This window comes from Crotalus tigris, unplaced genomic scaffold (genome assembly GCF_016545835.1).
Source record: "Crotalus tigris isolate CLP2741 ecotype Arizona unplaced genomic scaffold, ASM1654583v1 scf7180000024434.1680833, whole genome shotgun sequence".
NCBI classification, from domain to species: Eukaryota; Metazoa; Chordata; class Lepidosauria; order Squamata; family Viperidae; genus Crotalus; species Crotalus tigris.
Genome location: NW_024100602.1, coordinates 1,334,735 through 1,358,360, shown reverse-complemented (window position 1 = coordinate 1,358,360; position 23,626 = coordinate 1,334,735). Strand labels below are relative to the sequence as shown.

The window sequence follows — 23,626 nt, the reverse complement described above, 5'->3', positions numbered from 1 at the left end:
ATCTCCTCAGCATTGATTTAGAGAAAACCCATAAGTACGTTTTTTAAGCTATAAGGTTTCAAACTTCCCATCTTTATCCATAATTCAACTAAAGGCAACTTTGAAAATGTCTATTTTTAAAAACTGAGGCTTCTCAAGCGAAAAAAAATCTACATGTACCCATTCCATTAGGTCCAATAGAAAAGACTTATTGTGGGTCCTATTCATGAAAGACTTTCATCTGAGGGGACCCAGGGCAAGAATCTATTCTGCCCTGGCAACCACCCTCTGGAACATCATTCCTGAGGTCAGAGTAGCCCACATCTTCTTGGCCTTCTGGAAGGACCTGAAGAGGTGGCTTTGCCATCCTGCCTGGGGATCTGTAGTGGTGCTGTGGAGCCTGCAAAATATTAGAACAATTGATTGTGCTCTCTTGTAGATTATGTTTGTTTGGTTTTAATAGTTTTAATTTTTTTTGTCCTTGTTATGATTCTGGTTATTTTTTGGTATTATTTTAGTGCTTTTAATTTTGTAAGCCACCAAGAGTCATATATGGGAGATGGATGGTTATATTAAACAAATGAACGAACGGGATGCTTAGGTTGCAGTAGCAGAACTATAGGTAGAGAAGCTGATCTATGCATATGTGCATTTGTCTGCACGCATACCAATGGGAGCTTTCACTTGAAATGAAAAAAAGAAACTTATACTAAAACAGAGTCATGTTGGCTGGGGAGAAGCTAGATAAATTAAATAGCCCAAGTATTTTATTTAACCAACCTCTCACAGACAGGTTTAGTCATTATAGGTTAATATAGTTGTCTCCTGGCACCTATCATTCTATTTACCCAGTACTGTAGCACCTCTGATGAACCTAAACCTGATGAACCTAAACCAATTGTGAGGGCAGCTATAAATTAACAATTTTAAGACTTATTCAGATGTTCAAATAGATCTGTGGAAATTCTAAACAACATCCCATCTTAATTTCTCACTACCATTAAATATATACCCCCCCCCCCCGAGTGTGAACCTCTATCAGAAGGAGTCAATGCAGTGACATGAGATAACTCTATGCAATGAAAAGGTGTAGCTGGAATAAATTATGTAATTGGAATAGGCAACTCTCAGGTTGTGAAATGAATGCTGATTCAAATGCCATTACCCTATTTGCTGTTCGTTAAGCTAAATTCCTGCAACAAAAAAGCCAATATTTTGGCAGCATATTTTGATTTAAAAATTAAAATAGAATGGGAATGGAAGGTCTTTAACTACTAAATCTGAAGAAGGCCTGAATTTCTCATTTTTTAGGATGATTTTATACTTTGTGGTGAGGCTTTAAGGAGGAGGAAGGAAGCAGGAAGCCAGAAGCAAATAATTATTTCTTCAAGCCCTAAAAGCAACCTCAGTTTAGCCAGAAAATGGCAAGGCTGGGGCATTTTTCAAGGATTGGGGGATGAGTGGGTTTAAAGGTAGAAGTAGGAGCAGAGGTCCCAGAAGTTCCTACTACTATTCTCACCCTTAAAACTCAGGAAAATATTGGCCTCCATTTTTTCCACATTACTAGAAAGGTTTCTGCAACCCTTTTGAAAGTTGGAATACTGGAGAAAGGAGTAAATGCTGCTACATCCAGATTCAGCCATAGTTTCATTCCATACAGCATTAACCTTGTGAACTCTCAAGCTTCCTCCTTCCGTTATATATTCAAGATGGACAGTATTTAATATTTATTTGCTATGTATATGTAGGGGTGTGGGTCTATACATATGTTGTTCATAGTATGTTTAGGTATGTGTCATGTATGTGTTTCACTTGAGAGCGGGCAACTAAATTTCATTTTTGATATGTGCTGTTGTGCCCACAGTAAAAAAATGACAATAAAGGCTATCTTATCTTATCTTATCTTATCTTATCTTTACTCCAGGGAAGAGTGGTGGACATCCCCTGTTAAAGTCAGAAGATACTGGTATTACTCTTCCAAGCCAGCTAAAGCCCAGTCCAAGTCACCTGGGAGAAAATGGATGCAATAAGCAATTTATACAGAAATCTTGAATTAAATGAAAAATTGCCACATTTTCAACTCCATTTTCTCTCCAACACAAATATTCAAGTCTTAGGCTTTAATTAGATGTTAAGGATCCTAAAATAAAGATTATGCAATCTGTGCACATTTATCAACTATGATATACCAGATATACCAGCTACGCACCAAGGAAATACTAGTAGAGGTAATAATATTGTAATCCCTTCCAACCCTTTACTGAGTTCTAATGATAGCCTCTGGAAGGTGCTGTTGGGCAGCACAACCTCTGTAGCCTTTCTTCTAAAAGATACCCTTTGCGTCTCTAAACTCGTAGTTCAATACCAGGAATAGGTGAGTTCATCAGTGGGTAAGAGAAGAGCCCAGGGTTTTCTCCAATCTGTTCAAAATAGCAAGAATTTACCCTAAATTACAGTCGTCTCTGAACTGAAATCTCTCTGGTTATCATTCTGTTAGTAAGAATGGCCAAAGTGGTTTGGAAGAAAAAAGATAATATGAATTTGGGGAATACTGAATACATCTTGAATCAAAAATTAACATTACCGTATGTTACAGATCTAAGAACATACCTACAGTATATAAGGAGCACAGAATGCCAGAATCACAACTTTTAATTTTCTAACAAAGTGCAGTTGTGTGAATTCTTTACATACAATGCAAAAAATTAAGTGTCTTAGTTATCATTTTCATTAAAAATGGCTGGAAAATAAATCCTGCAAATAATGAGAAAAAATTGACAGAATAATTGTACAACTCTAGTTCACATGAGTTATTTCATTTGATGGACAGGAGTAAAGAATGACTATAAATATATTTCCCTCCCAAATAAATATTTCTTTTTTAAAAAAGTAAGAACTGATAAAATAGACAAATTATTATTTTAATTCTGAATTTCCAATGAAGTACTTTATTGGAATACATAAATTGTGAACTGACTTAAACATCTGCAATCACTGTGGAATTCACAGAGGTTATTTTTGATAGAAAGAACAGTGACAAGCCTGATGGGAGCACTCGATTACCCTACCAGTATGTAGAGAATCTATGGCTACCAGACCAGAAAAAAGTTAAGGACTCTAGGGCAAGAGCTCAGTCAGTCTTCTGGGTACAGGAAGAACTGGCTTCTTTTGATGCACAACAATGGTAGAAGTAAAACCAAACAATGTTTTCCCTTATTGCTCCTTTGGGGTGGGGGAATCACTGATACATCTTAATATCTTCATTCCCAAGGTTTTAAAACATGGCACAGTGGAACAGTAAGAATAAACTCATAGAGATAATCTCTCAACTAAGAAACTCCAGACAGCGAGAGCTTTAGGTTGGGCACCAAGACCATCCTGAGGTGGAGTTCTGTCAAGACCATTAGAATAGTAGGAGGCCTTGTGCAGAATAAAGACAGAGCCCGTAGCTGTTAATTTCAGCACCAACTAAAACGGACCTAACAACATACATGAACTGCAGATTCAAAGCATCCAAGTACAAATTTACATAAGATAAGTGTCCAACCAGACAGTTCCATATTATCAAGACCTTGGTTCCTGTTCCCCTTTCTTGCTTCAGGCTTCAGCAGTCTTCAGAGAACCATTAAGTATAAACTCTCTAAGCCTCTTCTGCTCTATTCTTGCTCACTCAGTAAACAATTCTTATCTCTACACAACAGTTGTCACAAAGAAATTAAAAAAGAGAAATAACCCCATGCCCCTTCTTTCCCACTCCCAATGCAGTCTATATTGTTAATTCTCTATGCTCAAGAGTATGGGGTAAGTCTAGGCCTTCCCTTGATCTTCTCTGTAAAAACAAAACAAAACAAAAACAAAAGCACACAGTAGAGTTAGACTGTTCCACATCCAGGAGCTATTCTGCAGGAAGTGATACGGTAATATCAGGACTAGTTATGAAGCAAGTACATAACTTCAGGAGATGGTTGAAAACTCTTTTAGCAGGGCTTCCTGGCTAAGAGTGTTGAATGCCAGATTTCGCCGTACATTGATGCTGATGGACCGAACCTGTAGGAGACAGAACAATAATTATAACATCCCTTTCGTCATACATTTGGCCCAGCATTAAGGGGGCCTTGAATAGGCCAGTGTTCAGTGCAGTAGACTGTTGTGCAAGGAAGTCCATATTTGTTAGATGCAGTTTGCATTACTACTAGATGCAAAAAATGAGCTTTTGTGATTATACTGTAGCGTTAGCTGCATAAAAATATCTACATCAAAAAAGAAGCATACCCCAGGGTCAAGGCTTAGTCTACAAGCCCAGACATGACAAGAAGGCATTCCTATCCTGAGCAATGATAAATTTATCAAATCTTTCCTATATTTTATTTAACAACAGATATGTATTTTCATTCATTTCACCAGGTACTTTCCACACAGTGATATTAATTTTTTCTTCAATCAATTAGTTCCACATGCCGGCCCCCGAATAAAGACATAGATATGTACCTATAAAGCTATCCAAGGGCAAGCATATTATGGTTTCATTAACAAGGAAAATTCTTATTTGAACAAGCAGTGTATACCAATCAAACACCAGTTTGAATATCCAATAAGCCACTTCATTTGTTAACTCTAAACCATGTCTATCAGTGGTTCATTCATTCAAGAAGTTAATAGACCCTTCAAGAGAAAATAGAAAAGCAAATGAGAGAATTCAACTAGAACATAAGTTTTTTTAAGTGGTCAAATTCTTAAAGTTTTGTAAGTTACAGGGTTTGACCTACTTTAAAAAGTTAGTTTTGTACAAATGTTTGTATCACTCTTAGTCACCTCTCAATTTTCATGATTGCACGACTTTTACAAGCTGTGGGTCAGACTCTTAGTATATGATTATTTCCTGAATTTACTTCCATGTGATTCTGCTCATTTCCCCAAAACTCTGCTTCATTATGCTTAGATGAGGGAATAGAAGGGGAACTCATCAAATTTGCAGATGACACTAAACTGGCAGGAATAGCCAACACCCCAGAAGACAAGCTCAGGATCCAAACAAAATCTTGACAAACTTGAACAATGGGCTCTATCCAACAAAATGAATTTTAATGTGGAGAAAAGCCAAGTTTTACATTTAGACAGGAAAAATCAAAGGTACAAGTACAAACTAGGCAGGACCTGGCTCAAAAACAGTAACTGTGAGAGGGATCTTGGAGTCATAGTGGATAATCACTTGACTATGAGCCAGCAGTGTGCAGCAGCAGCCAAAAAAGCTAATACAATCCTGGGTTGTATAAACAGAGGCATAGAATCAAGATCACGTGAAGTATTAGTACCGCTTCATAAAACCCTAGTAAGACCACACCTGGAACACTGCAACCAATTTTGGTCACCATACTACAAAAAAGATGTTGAGACCTTGGAAAGGAGCGTTGGCTTACCTGAATGCCTTTTCTCAGCATGATGATGAAGAATCCACCAATGGGTTATTTCAGGCCTCCTGCCCAATTTGTCAAGTTGTCATGCCTCCTCATTATCTGGGTCTTCCAGTTTCATAGAGGGATTAGCCAATGACAACAGGTCAACGTGATGACTCTCAAGCAGGTATTAAAAGAAAGTTAACCAACAAGTACCCCACCCGGACCTGACTGACATGTAATAGGGGAGGGCGTGGATTCTTCATCATCATGCTGAGAAAAGGCGTTCAGGTAAGCCAACGCTCCTTCTCCAGCATGATGACTGAAGAATCCACCAATGGGACATACCAAAGCCTCCGGAGTCCCTAAGGGGGGGGGAGTCAGTTGGGGCCGGACCCCCAGATGGCGTGACCACTTATTGCAAAATACGCCTACCAAAAGCGGCCTCAGCCAACGCAAATTTATCTAACCGATAATGTTTAATGAACGGAGATGGCGAAGACCACGTCGCCGCCCTGCAGATGTCCTCAATGGACGCCTGGGTAGCCCATGCCGCAGTTGTAGCGGTACTGCGGGTAGAATGTGCCGTCACATGAGGAGGAACTGGTAAGGCAAGAAAAAGGTAAGCGCATGAGATACAGGCCCTGATCCACCTGCCTATGGTGGAAACTGATGTCTTTTGACCCACTGTAGAAGGCTAGAATGACACAAACAGAGCTTCTGATTTACGGAAGGGTGCCGTGTGCTTGATATAACAACATAACGCTCTCCTTACATCCAAGGTGTGCCAATGACGTTCCAATTCATGTGACGGGTGAGGGCAGAAATTTGGAAGAATGACCTCCTGTGCTCTATGGAAAACTGTATTAACCTTAGGAATGAATGAAGGGTCTAGCCTGAGAACCACCCTGTCCTCATGAAATGTGCAGAGGTCCTTCCTCACCGACAAGGCGGCCAATTCAGAGATGCGCCTGGCTGAGGTAATAGCAATCAGGAAGGAAACCTTGAGTGACAAGTGTCGCAATGAGCACGTTTTGAGTGGTTCTGAGGTCAGTGCCTGAAGGACTCGAGGTAAGTCCCAAGAGGGATACCTATGAATTACGGGCGGTCTACTATTCGTGACCCCTTTAAGGAAGGCCCGGATGGTGGGATGCCGTGATAAGGACTCTGAGGAATTCCAAGAGAGTACTGAAGAAAGTGCTGCTGTCTACATAAAGTGTTGGGTGCCAGGCCTTTGTTGACACCCTCCATTAAATACTCTAGGACCCTGGGAATAGTCACCTGTGCTAGACTTACGTGTTTCTTGTCGCACCATCGACAGAAATTCTTCCACGTATGGTCATAGATGCGGTTTGTAGTCGGTCTCCTGGCCGCCTGGATCATGTCAATCACCTCCGCCAAATAAGATTCCCTGGTTAGGGTGCGGCACTCAAGTGCCAGGTGGCCAATTGCAGCCATTGGGGGTCTGGATGTTGAAGATCCCCTTGTGTTAGCCAAATCTGGCTGTCAGGAATCTGCCATGGGGCTGAGGATGAGAGACTCACCAGGTCCGCGAACCAAGGTCTCCTGGGCCAGCGAGGAGCGATGAAGATCAGTTCCACCTGTTCCTTCAGGATCTTCCTGATCACTGCTGCAATCAGAGGCAGTGGGAGAAATGCATACAACAGGCCCTGAGGCCATTTGCAGTGCAGTGCATCCGTCCCCTCTGCTCCCCCAGAGGGGACCCGAGAGAAAAACTTGGATAGCTGAGCGTTCTCCAGGGAGGCAAACAGGTCCACGATCGGACGACCAAACCTGTCTGATATCTGCCTGAAATTCTCTGGATGTAACATCCACTCCGAATGATCCAATATCGACCTGCTGAGGAAGTCCGCCTGCCGATTTGCCTCTCCCAAGATGTGCTCGGCCCTGATGGAGAGCAGGTGTTTCTCTGCCCAGGAGCTCAAAGCTCAAGCCTCTGTCATGAGGGACTTGGACCAGGTGCCCCCTTGCCTGTTCATGTGTGCTTTTGCAGCCACATTGTCTGTTCTGACCAGCACATGCTTTCCCCTGACTACTGTGTGGAACTTTAGGAGAGCGAGATGTTTTGCTCTGAGCTCTAACCAGTTTATGCTGTATTTGAGATCTGTTTGTGACCACTGCCCTTGAGCTATCTGTGATTCGAGATGAGCCCCCCAACCAAAGAGACTTGCGTCCATGGTCACCTGAACCCGAGTGGGCTCCTTGAACAGGGTCCCCTTGTGAATGGCCGATGAAGTCCACCAGCCGAGTGATAAACATACCTGACGAGAACCCAGACCAGCCTGTTGGATGTGCTGGTGTGTTGTCTCTGGTACAGGAGTAGGAACCACTGCAGGTCCCGGGCATGTAAGCAGGCCCACGGCACTATAGCTATGCAAGATACTAGTTTGCCTAGGAGTTGAGAAAGTGTGGCCAATGACACAGACCTGTGTCTGCTCATCTTGCGTGCCAGGTCCCTGATGCTCCTGCGCCTCTCCTCTGACAAGTACACGTGGCACGAGTCCATGTCTATCACTGCTCCCAGATGAAGCATGCGGATAGAGGGAGTCATCTGGCTCTTGCTGAAATTTATCAGGAAGCCGTGGTTCTGCAGGGTCCTTATGATGAGGGCCAAATCCGACTGGGCCGCTGAGACTGACAGGGACTGGATCAGAATGTCATCCAGATAACACTGGACTCTTACGGGAACCAGCCTTAAGTGAGCTGCCAACACTGCCAGGATTTTGGTAAAGACCCTGGGGGCCGAGGAGAGGCCAAACGGAGGGGCCCTGTATTGATAATGGCGATTGAGGTAACAGAATCGCAGGTATCTGCGATGATCCGGAAGTATAGGAATGTGTAGGTACGTTTCCTTGAGATCTATTGAGGTCAACAGATTTCCCCGCTTGATACTGGTTAAGATGGAATGTAACGTTTGCATTTTGAATTTCTTGTATTGAAGATGGAGGTTCAGTCCCTTGAGATCAAGGATTGCCCTCCATCCCCCAGAAGACTTTGGGACTACAAACAGGATGGAATAGTACTCCGCCTGGTTTGGGAGAACTTCCTCTATCGCCTTGATGGTGAGTAGGTGTTGGATGGCGTCTTCCATGAATCCCCTTTTTACATGGTTTCTCATGGCTGGGCAAGACATGAATCAGTCTAATGGTGTGGACTTGAACGCCAGGGACAATCCCTCTCTGATAGTGCGTAGGACCCAGGAGTCTGTGGTCATGTTTTCCCATTGGCGTATGAAGAGAGCTAGTCTGCCGCCAATGGGAGGGCCTCCCTCTGAGTCACTTTCCTCGCCAGAAGGGTCGACCCCCTCTGCCACGAAAGGAGTGTTTGGTTTGTGGTTGGTACCTGATTCTGTCCCTATAACCTGTCCTGTCAAAGGAGCGCTTAGCTCTGGGAGCTGGTGGTCGGTAAGGTTGCGCAGGCTCTGTCGCAGCCCCACTCCGAAAGGACTGCCGGCGACTGTATGGAACAAACCGTCTGGTAGTTCTCTTCGCTACATGCAAAATCACTTTTTGTTTCTGTTTGTTCTCAACAAGATATGGTGTTAAAGCCTCCCCAAATAATTTGCCGCCCGTGAAGGGGGCCATGGCCGCATGCCACTTATGTTTACTTTCGGCCCTCCAATTTTTCAGCCACAACAACCTCCTAGCGACTATGCTGGAGGCCATTGCCCGGGCTGAATGTTTGGCCGAATACAGGGAGACATCCGCCATATACTCGGATGTGGCTAGTAATTTGGTCAGATCGTGATGGATCCTGGTTTCTTCCAACAGAATTCTATCCTGCAACTGATGAAGCCAGGTAATAGAAATCCTTGCAAAGAAGGAAGTGGCCGTAGCTGCCTTAGCTGCCCAGGCAGATGCCAAATGAGCCTTGCGCAAGGCCATTTCGTATTTCTTATCCTCTGCCTTAAGAGCGTCCGATACATCTGCCGGGAGGCTGGCGGTTGAAAATAAAGGGGCCAGAGATTCATCTACCTTTGGAACTTCTAATAAGTCCGCTAAGGTCTTTGGCTATTTTGTGCTCAGCCGCGCCCTGAGTAGGTTGAGCAGCTGGTGATTCCCACTGTCCCTGAATATTTTTAAGGAATAATGGGGGACAGGGAATTTGGAGGTGTTTGTCTACTGGCTCGGCAAACAGGGGATTAGATACCTGATCAAAGGAAGGTTGAGGAGTTGAGACCGGGTATGAGGAAAGCTTACTAGCCTCGCAGGCTCTGCGCAGTAATTCAGGAAAAAGTGAAGAATTAAACAGCTCTGACATAGATTGAGATTCGTAAGTGGGTTCCTCACAATCTGACCAACCGTCCTTACCTTCCTCATAATCTGAAACCTCAGAGTCGGAAACATGAGAAAGGGATGGGGAAACCATACCTGACTGATCCAGGGGAGGACGTTTGGCAGTTGTTGGTGCAGAGGAAGAAGAAGGTCCCGGAATGGGAAACACCTTCTGGTGTCTCGTTGACACCATGGCTTGGGACACGGCCTGTTGTCCACGCTTTAAGCTGGTCGGAGAAAGGCTGCTCTAGCAGAGGCCGTGATCCCTCAGCAGGTGGTCCAACATCAGCAGTGGGAGCTGTCGACGTATCTGGCAAATCAAGGTCCTCCCCAAACAGGGGTGGTCCTACCTGACCAAGGGTCTGAGTCGAGACCTGTTGATGCACGTTCTCCGATGACCAAGCTCTGGATGTGGACGGTTGAGGCGCTCCCGTTTCAGGTGGTGTTGAGGCTGACAATGCAACACCCTTCTCAGCAGCCAAGCGTTGGGCTCGTGAGAATTGCTTCTCCAGAGCTTTGTGTGTACGGTTGGTCTGCCTGTTGCTTGCCCTGCCAACCCTCCTGCCATATTTAGATTTGGATTTGGCCTTACCTGAAGGTGCTTCAGGTGCCAGCTCAGCTTGGACGGGAGTAATGCCTGCTTCCAGAGGAGTTGGTTCAGTGTTTTCTGCCATTTCCACCGAGATACAACCCAAAGATAACTTTGAGACTGACTCAGTCTGCAAGGGACGTCAGAGGCCCCCGTGAAGAGGGAACTGACTTCAAGTGTATTGGCGTGAGTCGGCCCACTGGCTAACCTGAACCCACACCTGGCGTAGAAGCGCTCGTCAATCCACAGTGGTTGAGGTGAATCACGCGTGTCCCACAATAGTGGCGATGGTCAGGAACTTGGAACAGCCACTAGATGCAGAGGGGCAGACAGGCAATAGCGACCAGGCCTGAAGTACCATTGCTGCTGTTAATTCCACCTTTCTGTCCTCAATCCTAAAATAAATTCTGAAACACCAAGGCTCAAGGCAAATTAGTAACAATGATAACAATGTGGAACTTTGGTAAATGTTAAACTCTACTAAGTGATAGCCACCAAATGGTGTCCTAGCCTGGGTGAAAATGGGTGGTTCTCTCAGGAAAAAGGTCCCCAAAATGGCGGACACTCTGAGTGGTGAGGGAATGGGGAGGGGGGGGAGGAGGTTGGAGTCTGAAGGTAGTGGAGGTTAACGGAGCCTCCTAAAACAGTTCAGATGTTTCCAAAAACCCAATGGTTGAATTTGAGGCTTTGCTGCAATTTCAGGGAACGAAGTTTGAAAAAACGCGCCTAACAGCTGTTAGGCACGAAGAAAATGCTTGTCGCTGCACCACGAGGCAGCTCCGCTTCAGTGGTAGCCACAAACAAGCCTAACAGCAAGGAAACACCAATAAATGAATTTCTCCCGTCGCTGTCCTAACGAAGTCACAAAATCACTGTAGTGAAATAACTTTGTCGTCTAAAGGGAAGTTCTGCGATCCAAAATGGCAGCCGCCACTAAGATCCCTGACCGGGCCTGGTCATAAGAGAAGCCACAAGGCTTCAAAATGGCCACCAGACGACAATCCCCAAAACGTGAGCTAGTGAGGGAGATAAGAAAGGGATCCCCCTAAAGCGCCCCAAAGGGAAACTCTGCCTAGCTCTATCAGGAGTCCCAGTGATAGCTTAGTAAAATGCTAAAACAGGGAAGGGAAAAAGACGCCTCCCCCCAGTCCTGGAGAGGAGTCCTACTCGAACCCAGAAAGTAAGGGAGTAGAATCAGAATCCCCAGAAGGGAAATACTCTGTACTAGTTCCCCAAATTTTGAGAATCCACCAATGAGTTTGTAAATCTACCTGACCTGCTCCAAAGTACCGAGAATCAAGATATCACGTCCTCATGGGCGAAAGACCAAAATGAAACTGGAAGACCCAGATAATGAGGAGGTGTGACAACTTGACAAATTGGTCTGATTGGGCAGGAGGACTGAAATAACCCATTGGTGGATTCTTCAGTCATCATGCTGGAGAAAAGTTCAGAGAAGAGCAACTAAAATGGCCAAAGGGCTGGAGACTAAAACATATGAAAAACAGCTGCAGGACTTGGGTTTGGCTAGTCTAAATAAAAGAAGAAACAGGAGCAACATGATAGCAGTATTCCAGTATTTGAGGGGCTGCCACAAAGAAGAGGGCGTCGAACTATTCTCCAAAGCACCAGAGGGCAAGACAAGAAACAATGGTTGGAAACTGACCAAAGAGAGAAGCAACCTGGAATTAAGAAAAAACTTTCTAACAGTGAAGACAATTAACCAGTGGAACAGCTTGCCTTCAGAAATTGTGGGTGCTCCATCACTGAAGGTTTTTAAGAAGAGACTAGACAGTCACTTGTCTGAAATGGTATAGGTTCTTCTGCTTGAGCAGGGGGCTGGACCAGAAGACCTCCAAGGTTCTGTTCTGTTCTGTTCTATTCTATTCTATTCCGTTCTTTCATTATTCTATTCTATTCTATTCTATTCTATTCTATTCTATTCTATTCTATTCTATTCTATTCTATTCTATTCATACTGTAGGTTTCCTGAAATGTATGACCAAGCAGAGTTTTGGTGAAATGAGCAGAATCACATGGAGGTAAATTCAGGATGAAATCATATACCAAGAGTCTGGTCCACAGCTTGGAAAAGTCCTGCAGTAATGGAAATTGGGAGATGACTACGATTGATACAAACATCTATACATTGTAAGGAAGAGTGAGGCGGCGGCTTTTGCATTTGTCTATTATGCTATCATTCTGCACAGTGTTTATTTATGCTGTTTCTACATTGGTTTTCCCTCTGGGGAGCCAGAGTGCTTTACGAGAGAACAATGAAAAACAATCTTAAATAAAATAATCACAATAAATGAATAAATTAGAAAAGTACACTTTGTACAAAAGGTAAACAGTAGAAGAGGGATCCACATGCTTTGACCTTATTCAGCAACCTACGTGACAAAATCTTATGAAAATATATATTCTAGAGAAGGTCTATCCTATTTGTGAACCTAAAAGAAAAAAACATTGTAATGGTAAAAAGAGAAGTAAGGTATTTTGTCAACAGGGAATTGCGCTGGATCAGCTTGATTCCTTTCTTCTACCTTGAAAGTAAACTGAGGAAATGCAATATCAGGAGGTTGTAGTTTTCAGTAAAGGGTTGGCTTGGATGAGGCTAAATTAGTCTCTAGGGAGATGGGGGGGGGGAGAGAGAGAGAGATAGAGAGAGAGAGAGAAACATTTGTTGGCAGTGACATGAATTATTCTCAGTGATAAAGAATTGAACTCTTAGTGTTTATCAGAATAGTTTCTTCAAAGAACCACAATTTCCATGAATTAGGAAAAACAATGTCCTCATTTTAATCAAAACAAAGATAAAGCTCTTCACCTAATGAATAAAAGGATATTAAAAAAAAGTGACAGTGGCCAAAGGAAAAAAGAGAGAACAGAAGCAGCATATTTGCTCCCTCCTATCCTCAAACACAGCATTTGAGGATAAGAGTGCTCTTGCTACACAGATGGGAACAAGCATTGTTGTTTCCATGTAATTTTAAGAAAAGCCCAAAGATGCTTCCCCCCCCTTCTATTCAGCTTCTTGGATGACAAACCAAACATCTTCAAAGAAAAACAAGGAAGTCCAATTGCTTCTTGAAAAAGCACCTTTGGGACAACCATGACCTGGATGACTGAGAATCTCCATAATTTAGGAACAGGTTACTATCATGACACAGTATTGTACAAATGAAAAGCATTAATGGTAGCTAGCAGCCATTGTTTTATATTTGCAATGAAGAATATAGGAATAACCTGGCAAGGAATGCCCAATAAAGCACAGGAATAAGTTTGAGTGGAAAAAACATTTTGGAGCGGTGGGAGAATAGGAAACTAAGCTATGCCTATCAATGAAGGTTTAGTGAGGTATCCCCTTGAAACTGCTTCCCAAAGCAGCACAATTCCTCCTGACTAAAGTGACTTTTGCAAATGTCAAAAGGTATAAGGGCATCATGCCCAGGCAATTCCTATTGCCACTTCATCTCAGTGAATTAAATGGCCTCATTTTCATAGTGCAAAGCATCTTGTCAAAATGAATCACGGCTGCTTGCACAAGTCCAATAAGCAGTCAGTTCTTGGTACACACAACTTGTGAGAGTTGGATATCCTAATAGAGCATTTCAAATTGCAGCATAGTCTGCTTGGGGAGAAAACATTTTTATTTCTCCTTATCAATAGATCTATTGTAAAATGCCGATCTAGTAAGCACGGGATATTTCTGCTTTGGAGAAAAGTCTTCATGATAGCTCTCCAAGACCTATCTCCAACTTTCTTCAAGACTTCAAGGAATCCCAAACCAAGCAGAGATAAAACATGTATTAAAATATACTTGCCCACCATCCAACTGAAATCAATAACCAGGTCTCTACAGTGATATAATTCATACATTTTGTGAATATACAGGCAGTTTTTGTTGCATTATTGCTGCAACTGTAAGCTGGATCATGAGCCAAATATATGACCCTTTTATGAGAAAGTTAAAACTCACCAGCTCTTTAAAGAAAGAGGCTTCTTTGTGTTGTTCTGAGTAGCGCTCATATTGGTCAAGCCCATCCTGTAATTTTAAGGTAAGTGTATCATAGTTGGAGCGCACCACTTCCAAAACCTGCAACCCCAAAACACAATGGAAATTAAACGTCAACATGCTAAATACCATTATATATGAAATACATAACCCCAACGTCATACAGTTCTCTATGGGGAACTCAATTCCAAGATTACAAAAGTCTTAAATCTGCTAAAAAAAGGAGAACAAATGATTTATTATTTAATTATTAATTAATGAATTAAGTTATTTTAATTAAAATAAATAATTCAATTAGATATACAGTCTGTATAAAATATGCATTATGGTTTTTATTCCCAATTTTATTTGTTGTCCATGGCATTAGAAATGCCCCCATCCTCATCAATGTCTATTGAAGACTAAATTGAGAGGTTAAGGACTCCCAAATTCAGTTTAGCAGATTAAAAGACTGAAATCCTATGAAGCATCCAACACAACGGAACAAGAAAATTTAGAAAAGACTGATCGGAAGATGGAAACTTGATAAAATGTACTTTTATATTGTCTTTCAAGGGTATGTGGGGATATCCCTACAACTGTTCTTTCTTATTTATGTTCTCCAAGTGCATAATTACACAAAGGTCTTCTCCAGATGAACTTTTTATCAGAGGCATTATGAAAGAAAAGCTCAATTGCAGGAGAAAGAGCATTTTAGCACAGTTTCTTAGCATCTATGCTACAATCTTTCAATGCCAAACTGAAAATTGTTTTTAATTGCACTTTTAAAATTGTTCTTTTACTTAGTTTTAAACATATTTTCAGTTTTGTTTGTGCTAATTGCATATTGCTTTGAAATGTCAAAAAAAACCCTGATGCATAAATATATAATTAACCCCATTTCTAAAATTGCAGAAGTAATTATGTTGCAAAGTAATAACCTATCAGTATTCTGATTCAAACATAGTTTGCAAATACCCAGCCCTCTGGCAAAGGCTCTGATCCTGGGAGAGGAGGAAAGAAAAAGGATGACCAAGCAGCAAGGTGGATGGACTCAGTTACAATGGCAATGAACACAGCTGAAGGTCCAGGTTCAGGACAGATTATCATGGAGAAAATCTATCTATATGGACACTAAGTTGGGCCTACACTGACAATATATATATATGCAATCAATCAATCTCATGAAGAGCAACATACAGTAACAGCAGACAGATCACCAAATATCAGAACGATAGAAGTTTGTATCTGCTTTCCCTAAGAGATAAGCACAAGAGAAAATGAGACTTCTCAGATTTGGTCACGTAATCTTAAAGCCTGCTCAAGTGAATACAAATGTCTGCCTCTATTCCAGAATGCTGGATCATGTAGAAAGAAATACTTTTTATAATTTAGGAACCAGCATACTTTAATTATTATGAAAGAGCTGCTAAATGTCAGCTCCTCCAGGTCCATAGGTCCTTATTTGCTGACATGAATGTCCAAGAAGTACACCCCTGATCTGAAAAACAGAGAAGTTTGGCCATTTAAGCATGTTCCAGTTTCCTACCATGCCATTCTCTGTCGAGCAGCAGTTAGTGATAAAAGGAATACATGTACAAACATATCCAGACTCCTCTATTCTTGCCATAGACTTCAACAGGATATTGCCAAATAGAATTTGCTGCCTAATACCCACACAGCACTCCATTTCCAAAACAATGCACAGACATAAAGAAATGAATAAAAGTTGATACACTGCAAGATTACTTTTGAATAGTTTGTCAACAATCCTGCTGCAGGAGAATATGCTGCCTGCTTCGCAAGCAGGCTCATTTAATTCTGTTGTCAGTTTTATTGGCAATGAAAAAATTACCCAGCAAAAACCACTATGCCTAAATTCAATTGACCATTTTCTTGCATATCTGTTGAGACTGTGATAGGAATAGAAATAGTAACCTATAGTGAAATGCAACTACCCCTGAGAGACTAAGCATAATAAATAACACTCTCCACCAAACAATAAAATAGCAGGCTATCACCAGAACTTCCATAAATCACATCTCTATTCATTTGTCAAAGAGAGGGATAATAAGCAATAAGCCAGAGAGTGGAGGGAAAATAGATCTAAAAGGTCAGGAGAACTCTGGCAGAACTCTTCTGGAGTTAAGTTAAGGCTACAAACTGACATGGCATGGCAGGCATATAGATGGTACATAAGGTTAAATTTTAATCTTGATTTTAGAAACCACTTTATTAGGTGAGCCATTTTGAGAATTTGGAATACTGTAAATATGAGACTATGCCCAAAAATGCCTTTATGGTTTTCCCTCCACAAAACATATTATAGAAAAGGGTCAGACAAAAATAGTTATGGTATGCTGATTTATTGGAATACTCCACAGATTATACTAAATTAAAATCCACACTAGGTTTCAATTGTCAATGGTTTTCGTATTTGCGATTCATAGAGAGGTGTAAAGTTGGTAAGAAATTATACCATTTCAAACATGATAAAACTACCTTTGAAATTAAACCATGTACAAATGATGACCATCTTATCACTAAAATTTATAAGCTTTTGTTAAAATCAGAAACAGAAGATGAATTATTTAAAAATTGCATGATAAGATGGGCAAAAAAAAATCAATATAACATACCAATTGATCAATGGGAAAATATGTAGATAAAGGAACTGCAATTTACCTTATGCTTTAACCTCAAAGAGAATTGCTATAAAATGATGTATAGATGATATTTATCCCTAGATACAATGGCTAAAATGTATCCCCAAATAGTTGTTGGAAGTGTCAAACTCAAATAGGAATTTTTTATCACCTTTGGTGGACTTGTACAAGAGCTGAACAATATTGGATGGAAATTAGTAAGGTAATTAAAAAAAATTGAACATTAATGTACAATTTAGATTAGAAACCTTTTTGTTAGGGTCTATGGACAAAACAGTGAAAAAAACTGCATGTGATTGGTGATTTATTGTTATATATGATAACAGTAGCATAACTTTTATATCTTAGGGTTGGAAAGATCCTATGACACCCACAACAGGGGAATAATTAATAAAGGTGACAGAACTGGCAATGAAGGCCAAGTTAACAATCCTTGTGAGAGAAAAGTCACTGAAGAAATTCATCTATAATTAGAAGCCCTCAGTGGACATTTTACAGGAGATGGAAAAAATAAAATTGACATATGGATTTGATGAGTCTTAAATTTAAAAAAAGAGAAAAGAGATTTTTTAATTTCCCCTTTTCTTTTTTGTGGAAAATAGATATTTTATTATAGTCTTAAACTAAGAGTTGAATGTAAGTGTTGTTTATATTCTTGAAAGAAGACATCAGAAATCATGCTTTATATATATATTTGTGTTTTCTTTTCTTTTTCTCTATATCTATTTCTTTTTCTCTATACCTTTGTCACACTTCTATCCATATTCTCTTTTTACCATTTTTCTTGTTTATATTGTTTTTAGATGTATTCTTTGTAAAATGGAAATGAATGCTCATACAGGAAAGCAGCAAATGACTAAATGTTATAATAAAAGCCATAACAAAAGACTATAAATTGTTCCTAAGTGCTAAGCTCCTTCTCACCTTGTCAAACTGAAAATATTCCGATCATCTGGTTTTGAAGTTTGAACCTAAGAGATGGTAAGAATTAAATTTGAATGCAGAGTTTTCTAGTTACATTTTAATTGCTTTCTCACGCTGTTCTACTTCAAAGTTCCTGATATAATCTTCAGCAGAAGTACACGCTAGCCACCTCTACCAGCTTGGAAGGAGTCTTGGAAAATGGGGGAGAGAAATAGAGAGACTGAACAATACAGAGATGAAGAGACTAAACTTGTTTCTTTCTTTTATAAACTGATTTTCAAGATGAAAAATGTCTCAATTCGTAGGTAGCATTTAAAAAATAATAATAAAATTTTGGCAACAAGATAGAGCAGGTTGGAGAATAGCAAATCATTTTTTAGACAACATTTTTACAAGGAATACTTCTTTATCTATTTAAAATCCCCATTCTCAGCTGAAGATCATCATTTGAACCAGTATTATTAAAACTGTTATTTTCCATGATTTTGCTGCATTCTGCCTAAATGGGCATCACTTTAACTCAACAAGAGTCCCAACAAGCAAAACAAGTAACAACTGAAGCATTATGCATCCCTTGCCCAATGAAGTTCTATAGCTTTCATGTCCTATAGCCTATTTTCCCTTATTTAATAAGACTTGCACTACCTGAATATCTGTGAATAGGTGGTCTCTAATTAGAAGTATGGCATATAAAGAGAATAATTGAACTGGTTTTGTGATAAATTCTTGCCCTAAGAAGGAATTTACTCCTTAGCTTTCACCATGATACCACTGAACAGACCTTAATACCTTGATCTCTTTATAGATTTAGTTGAAGAAAAAACTTAATGTACCTACTGCAAGAAAATAATTATAACTCTAGGGACTGTGAAACAGCATATATAGAAATACAAGCTATTACATTTTAGTTGCTATGTTGGAAATAAAAACATTATTTCATTCCAATTTTGCTTTTCTTAATATCTCCCAGTTTGTGCACGCATAGAAAGTCACATGAACTAGCAATTATCCTTCCAGATAATTTTAGTTATCTTGCCTTCCCTCTTGTCATAACCATTACGATGTTATTCCCTATTATCTCCAAAGAGGAGAGAAAATTAACATCAATCAATCAATCAATTAATTAATTAGTAAGCTGCCCAGAGTTGTCTCTGGACAAGATGGGCAAAATGAATGAATGAATGAATTGTCCAGAGACAACTCTGGGCAGCTCACAAATTAATTAGTTTAGTTTCTTCTGAAACTGACAATATATACAATCTTCCATAAAAGCAAGTGTCCTGGTGTGGAATGTTTGATCTCACTAGTTCTGAGAGTTGGCTCCAGGTCCTAAGCTTCTGATTCAGATCTCCAGTAGGTGGATGAATCAGTTCTGAACAGAATTCACACATTTGCTAATTTCAACTGTTTTACTGAAGGAGATAGTTGTGATAAATAAAGACATCTCTGACACGCAGAGGAATCTGGAAGAAAAAAGGAATTTTGATCAGGTGACCATCGGGATGCTGCAATGGTCATAAGTGTGAAAAACAGTCATGTCACTTTTTTCAGTGCTGTTGTAACTCTGAATGGCCATTAAACTGTTGTAAGTTGAGGACTACCTGTAGGGAGTGTCTATGGTAGATCATTATATAAACAAAAAAATGCAAAAAAAATAAAATAAAAATCCCATTACAGCTTATTTGAATCACATCAAGAAACCCCATATTTACCATATTCACAAAGGTATCCTTTGTGGATAATATTAGCTGCTTATGGAATTACTTTATGTGAAAGACTTATTCATTTTTTTAATATAAAGAAAAAACTAATTGAGAGACTGTCATAATATATGTTACCATTAAAATGGAAAAGGGTAAAAATTGCACCAGGGTCTGCAAACCACTTCTTGAGATTTTGCTGATGTAGCTGGAACACTTATTTGAATCAATTCCCAGTAACAGCAAGGACAACGTAGGTGCCAAGGTAATTGGTTGTTAAATAAAAACAAAATACTGGGCACATTTTAGTAACCTTTATTAGAATTCTGGCCAAAATATTCCTTCTTGTTTGGTATCCTTAGTATATTTCCATTCATCCCATTCCATGTGTATTCAAATCCCATTTTTTCTCCAAACAAAAACAAAAGACATATTTGTGTATTTCTTGTCTACTTGCAGTATTTGCTATTCACTTATATGCAAAGTATTTAAATAAATCTGACAAAAGGAAGAAAGCAAGGCTGGAGATGAAGAATGAATAACAGTGGTTGTGCAAACTATTAATTTTTAAAATAGCAATTTTATTGAAGTTTACAATTTTACAAAGAAAAAGAAAATATATAGCACCGAATCAAAGGACTTGGGAGGTCTTTTAGTCCAACTCCTGCCCAAGACAGGAGACCTTATAGTATACCAGTGTTTCCCAAACTTTACAATTTTAAGGCATGAGGACTTCAACTCCCAGAATTCCACAGCCAGCAACGCTGGCTGTGGAATTCTGGGAGTTGAAGTCCACATGCCTTAAAATTGTCAAGTTTGGGAAACACTGTAGTATACCATCCCAAACCATTCTCCAATCTTTGTCCAATCAATTCTATAAAGAAGTGACTTCCCCATTCATCACAACTGTTCACATAGTCCTTGATTTATGACCATAATGGAGCCTGCCCATTAAGGTTGTATGACATGATGGTCATAAAGCGGGTCATCATGTGACCAACCCTATTTTACTGCCTTTTTTGCCACAGTCAAGCAAATCATCATGATCATTAAGTGAATCCATGGTTAAATGAATATCACGGTCATTAAGCAAACCCATTGTTTGCTATGCGGTGTTTTTGTTAAAACTGGAAATAAAAGCTGGTTTTCACCAAAACATTATAAATTGCAGTCATGTGACTACAGTTGCCAAGAGCCCAAAATAATGTGATCAAATGACAGTGGGGGGGGGGGGTTGTGTGGCGTTTGGAACCAGACTGCCACAAAGAAGAGGGAGTCAAGCTATTCTCCAAAGCACCTGAAGGCAGGACAAGAAGCAATGGATGGAAACTGATCAAAGAGAGAAGCAACCTTGAACTAAAGAGAAATTTCCTGACAGAACAATTAAGCAGTGGAACAACCTGCCTCCAGAAGTTGTGAATGCTCCAACACTGGAAGTTTTTAAGAAGAGACTGGACAGCCATTTGTCTGAAATGGTATAGGGTTTCCTGCCTGAGCAGGGAGTTGGACTAGAAGACCTCAAAGGTCCCTTCCAACTCTCTTATTGTTATTGGTTGGAAAAAAGACAATTAAAAAGGCTCCTCCCTAGCAATTATTTAAGTTATCTGCAAAAATAACAAAGGTAGGACACAAACAAACAAATAAATAATCTGAATTTGCTTGCAGTCTGGCATGCAATCTACAGTGATAATAACAGGTAATTTGGCTTCTATTCTATTGACTGAAATAAACTCATTGACCTAAAAAATTAATGATGTGAAATGGAAATGTTTTTTCTTTTCTAATTTGTACATTTTTGCATACATCTACTTTTTGCAATATATTGCTACATGCAATTTGTTATAACACAGTGCATAAAATGTAAATAAAACCAAGCAAGTAGGATAGACAAAATACTTGTCAAATATAAAATGTTGATTGCAATTAATCTTTTTCCAATTGACAATTCCCAATTCCTCTTCATGGGGTATTACTTGTAATGATAAAGAGATTATACACCCTATACTGTATACTATAAGAAAGTACACACTCTAAAAATGTCACCCATCAAGGCAGATTACAGATTAGGGGTCGTACAAAATAAAACCTGCTAGTAAAGAAAATGGCATCCCACTGAAATATTCTGCTAAAAAAAACCAAATAGAGATTAATAATAGGATAATTAAAACATTATACAATACTGAAATAGAAACCTCTAAGTTGGAAGATTTTGGAACTAAACAACAGTGAATGGCAAAAGGAAGGTTTGATAATGCAAAGATTGTAATATGGAATGTAAAAATCATGAATCAAGACAAACTTGATAATGTCAGAACAGAAATATCAAGATCAAATATTAATATTCTACAAATCAGTAAACTCAAATGGCTCGTAATGAGTCACTTCACATTAGAAGAGCATCAGATCTTCTAGCATAGACACATAACTATCATTAACAATGTTGTCAAAGTAACCCTTCAAGACAATTCAGACAACAACAGAATGGTCTCAATTTGAGTCCAAGGCAAGCCATAAAATTACAGGTCTCTAACCACAGGATATAAAGCAGAAGTTAAACAATTCTATGGCAACCTGAAGTATCTTATCAACACACAAAAAACAATGATACAGTAATTATAGGATAATGGAATGAATGCTAAAGTTGGAAATAATATAGCATCTGGACTAATCAGAATATTTGGCCTCAGTATATAAAATGAAGCAGGACAGAGATGAACAGTCCCACCAAAAATATCAACGTTTATAAGAAATATGTCCTTCCAACTACATAAAGGACAATTCTACATATGGAAAATGATAAAATCAATTGGCTATGCACTCTGCAAAGACACAGAAACTCTTAGTCAGTCAGCAAAAAAACAGCCTTGGTGCTAATTGTACCTCAGGTCAAATTCCTCCTTGCAAAATTACGACTAAAGAAAATTAAAGAAGACTTCATGATACATCATTAAAGCTGAAGCAAACAAAATATGCCAAAATGAAAAAAAGAAAACAAAAAATGGAATGGCTGTCTGCTAAAATATTAAAAATAGCAGGAGAGAAATAGAAATAAAAAAACAATAGAAATAAACCATTTCCTTAGCTAAGCAATAAATTCCAGAGTTGAGTACAAACTGACAAAGAGTTATATCTAAATAAGCAATGAAAATAATAACAACTGAACAGGAAGGAAAAGACAAGAAATTCTGTAAGAAATAGAAAGTGAAAGTTCTCAAACAAAGAAAATGACAAAGAAGGAGGATTCCTCCGCCATATTTCTTCACTCCAATTAGAATAGTAACAGGAGTAGATGTTAATTCAAACTGAGTTAGGTTTAAAGTAAAATCATCAATTCTTCTCTTCCTGACCGCTCTGTCTGCTTTTGAGTTAACTTACTGTTCCCATCAGATAGCAGCAGTGGAGGCAGCGTCTAGCTTCGTTCTCTTCGGAGAACAAAGGCATCCAAGGAAACGGAGCAACATCCAGACTCCGAGGGAGCTCTCACTTCATCTCCCAGAAAAAAAAACTGTGAAAGTTGTGAGGCTCTACCTCTATCCAGGCAGAAGCTCACCTCCCTCCCTTTGCCCGGGAGGAAAGTTTCAAGCCGCAAAACAACTGATCGTCACTGTTTTGCCGGCTTTTACGATTTCCCAGGACAGGCAGCTGTCAAACAGGGGCCATCAGCACCGGCGCAGCCACCGGAAGATAAAGAAGCCAAAAGACAAAGAAGACATCTAATGAAAAAAGATATAAGGAACAGATACTAGGAATATAGGGAAGAACTGCATCAAATATTTGTTTGTTTCATCAATTGATATAGCTGCCCATCTCAGTACATGATTCTGGGCAGCTCACAACATTTTAAAAAAATGAAAAGATAATGAAGGTTTGATTGTTGAATTAGAGTGAGACATCACTGTGGAAAGTGAAGTGGGCCCTGTGAGCACTGCTATTTAAAATTTTACAAAGTGATGCAATTAAAGTACTATTTAATGTTTCTTAGCAGATATGCAAAATAAAAGAACCAAAGCAAAGAAAAATGTCATTTTATATTTCAATACCAAAAAAGATAATGCTATGGAATCTCAAACAATCAAACAATGC

General features: G+C 39.7%; 1 protein-coding gene across 5 annotated transcripts in view; it reads right to left on the bottom strand.

The window, feature by feature from the left end:
* Positions 1-2,613: 2,613 nt before the first annotated feature.
* ARMH3 (armadillo like helical domain containing 3) overlaps positions 2,614-23,626 on the bottom strand; it is a 150,163-nt gene continuing 129,150 nt past the window's right edge. For 3 of the 5 annotated variants that reach the window (XM_039331096.1, XM_039331097.1, XM_039331098.1), the window contains exons 25-26: positions 14,239-14,355; positions 2,614-4,026 (exon numbers count right to left, since the gene is read on the bottom strand). In XM_039331096.1, the coding sequence (XP_039187030.1) occupies positions 3,934-4,026; positions 14,239-14,355 (210 nt within the window). In that variant the 3' untranslated portion in view covers positions 2,614-3,933. Of the gene's footprint in view, positions 4,027-14,238; positions 14,356-15,464; positions 15,511-17,843; positions 17,891-23,626 lie in introns of those variants that run through there. The other 2 variants (XR_005555157.1, XM_039331099.1) reach the window with 2 other exon arrangements.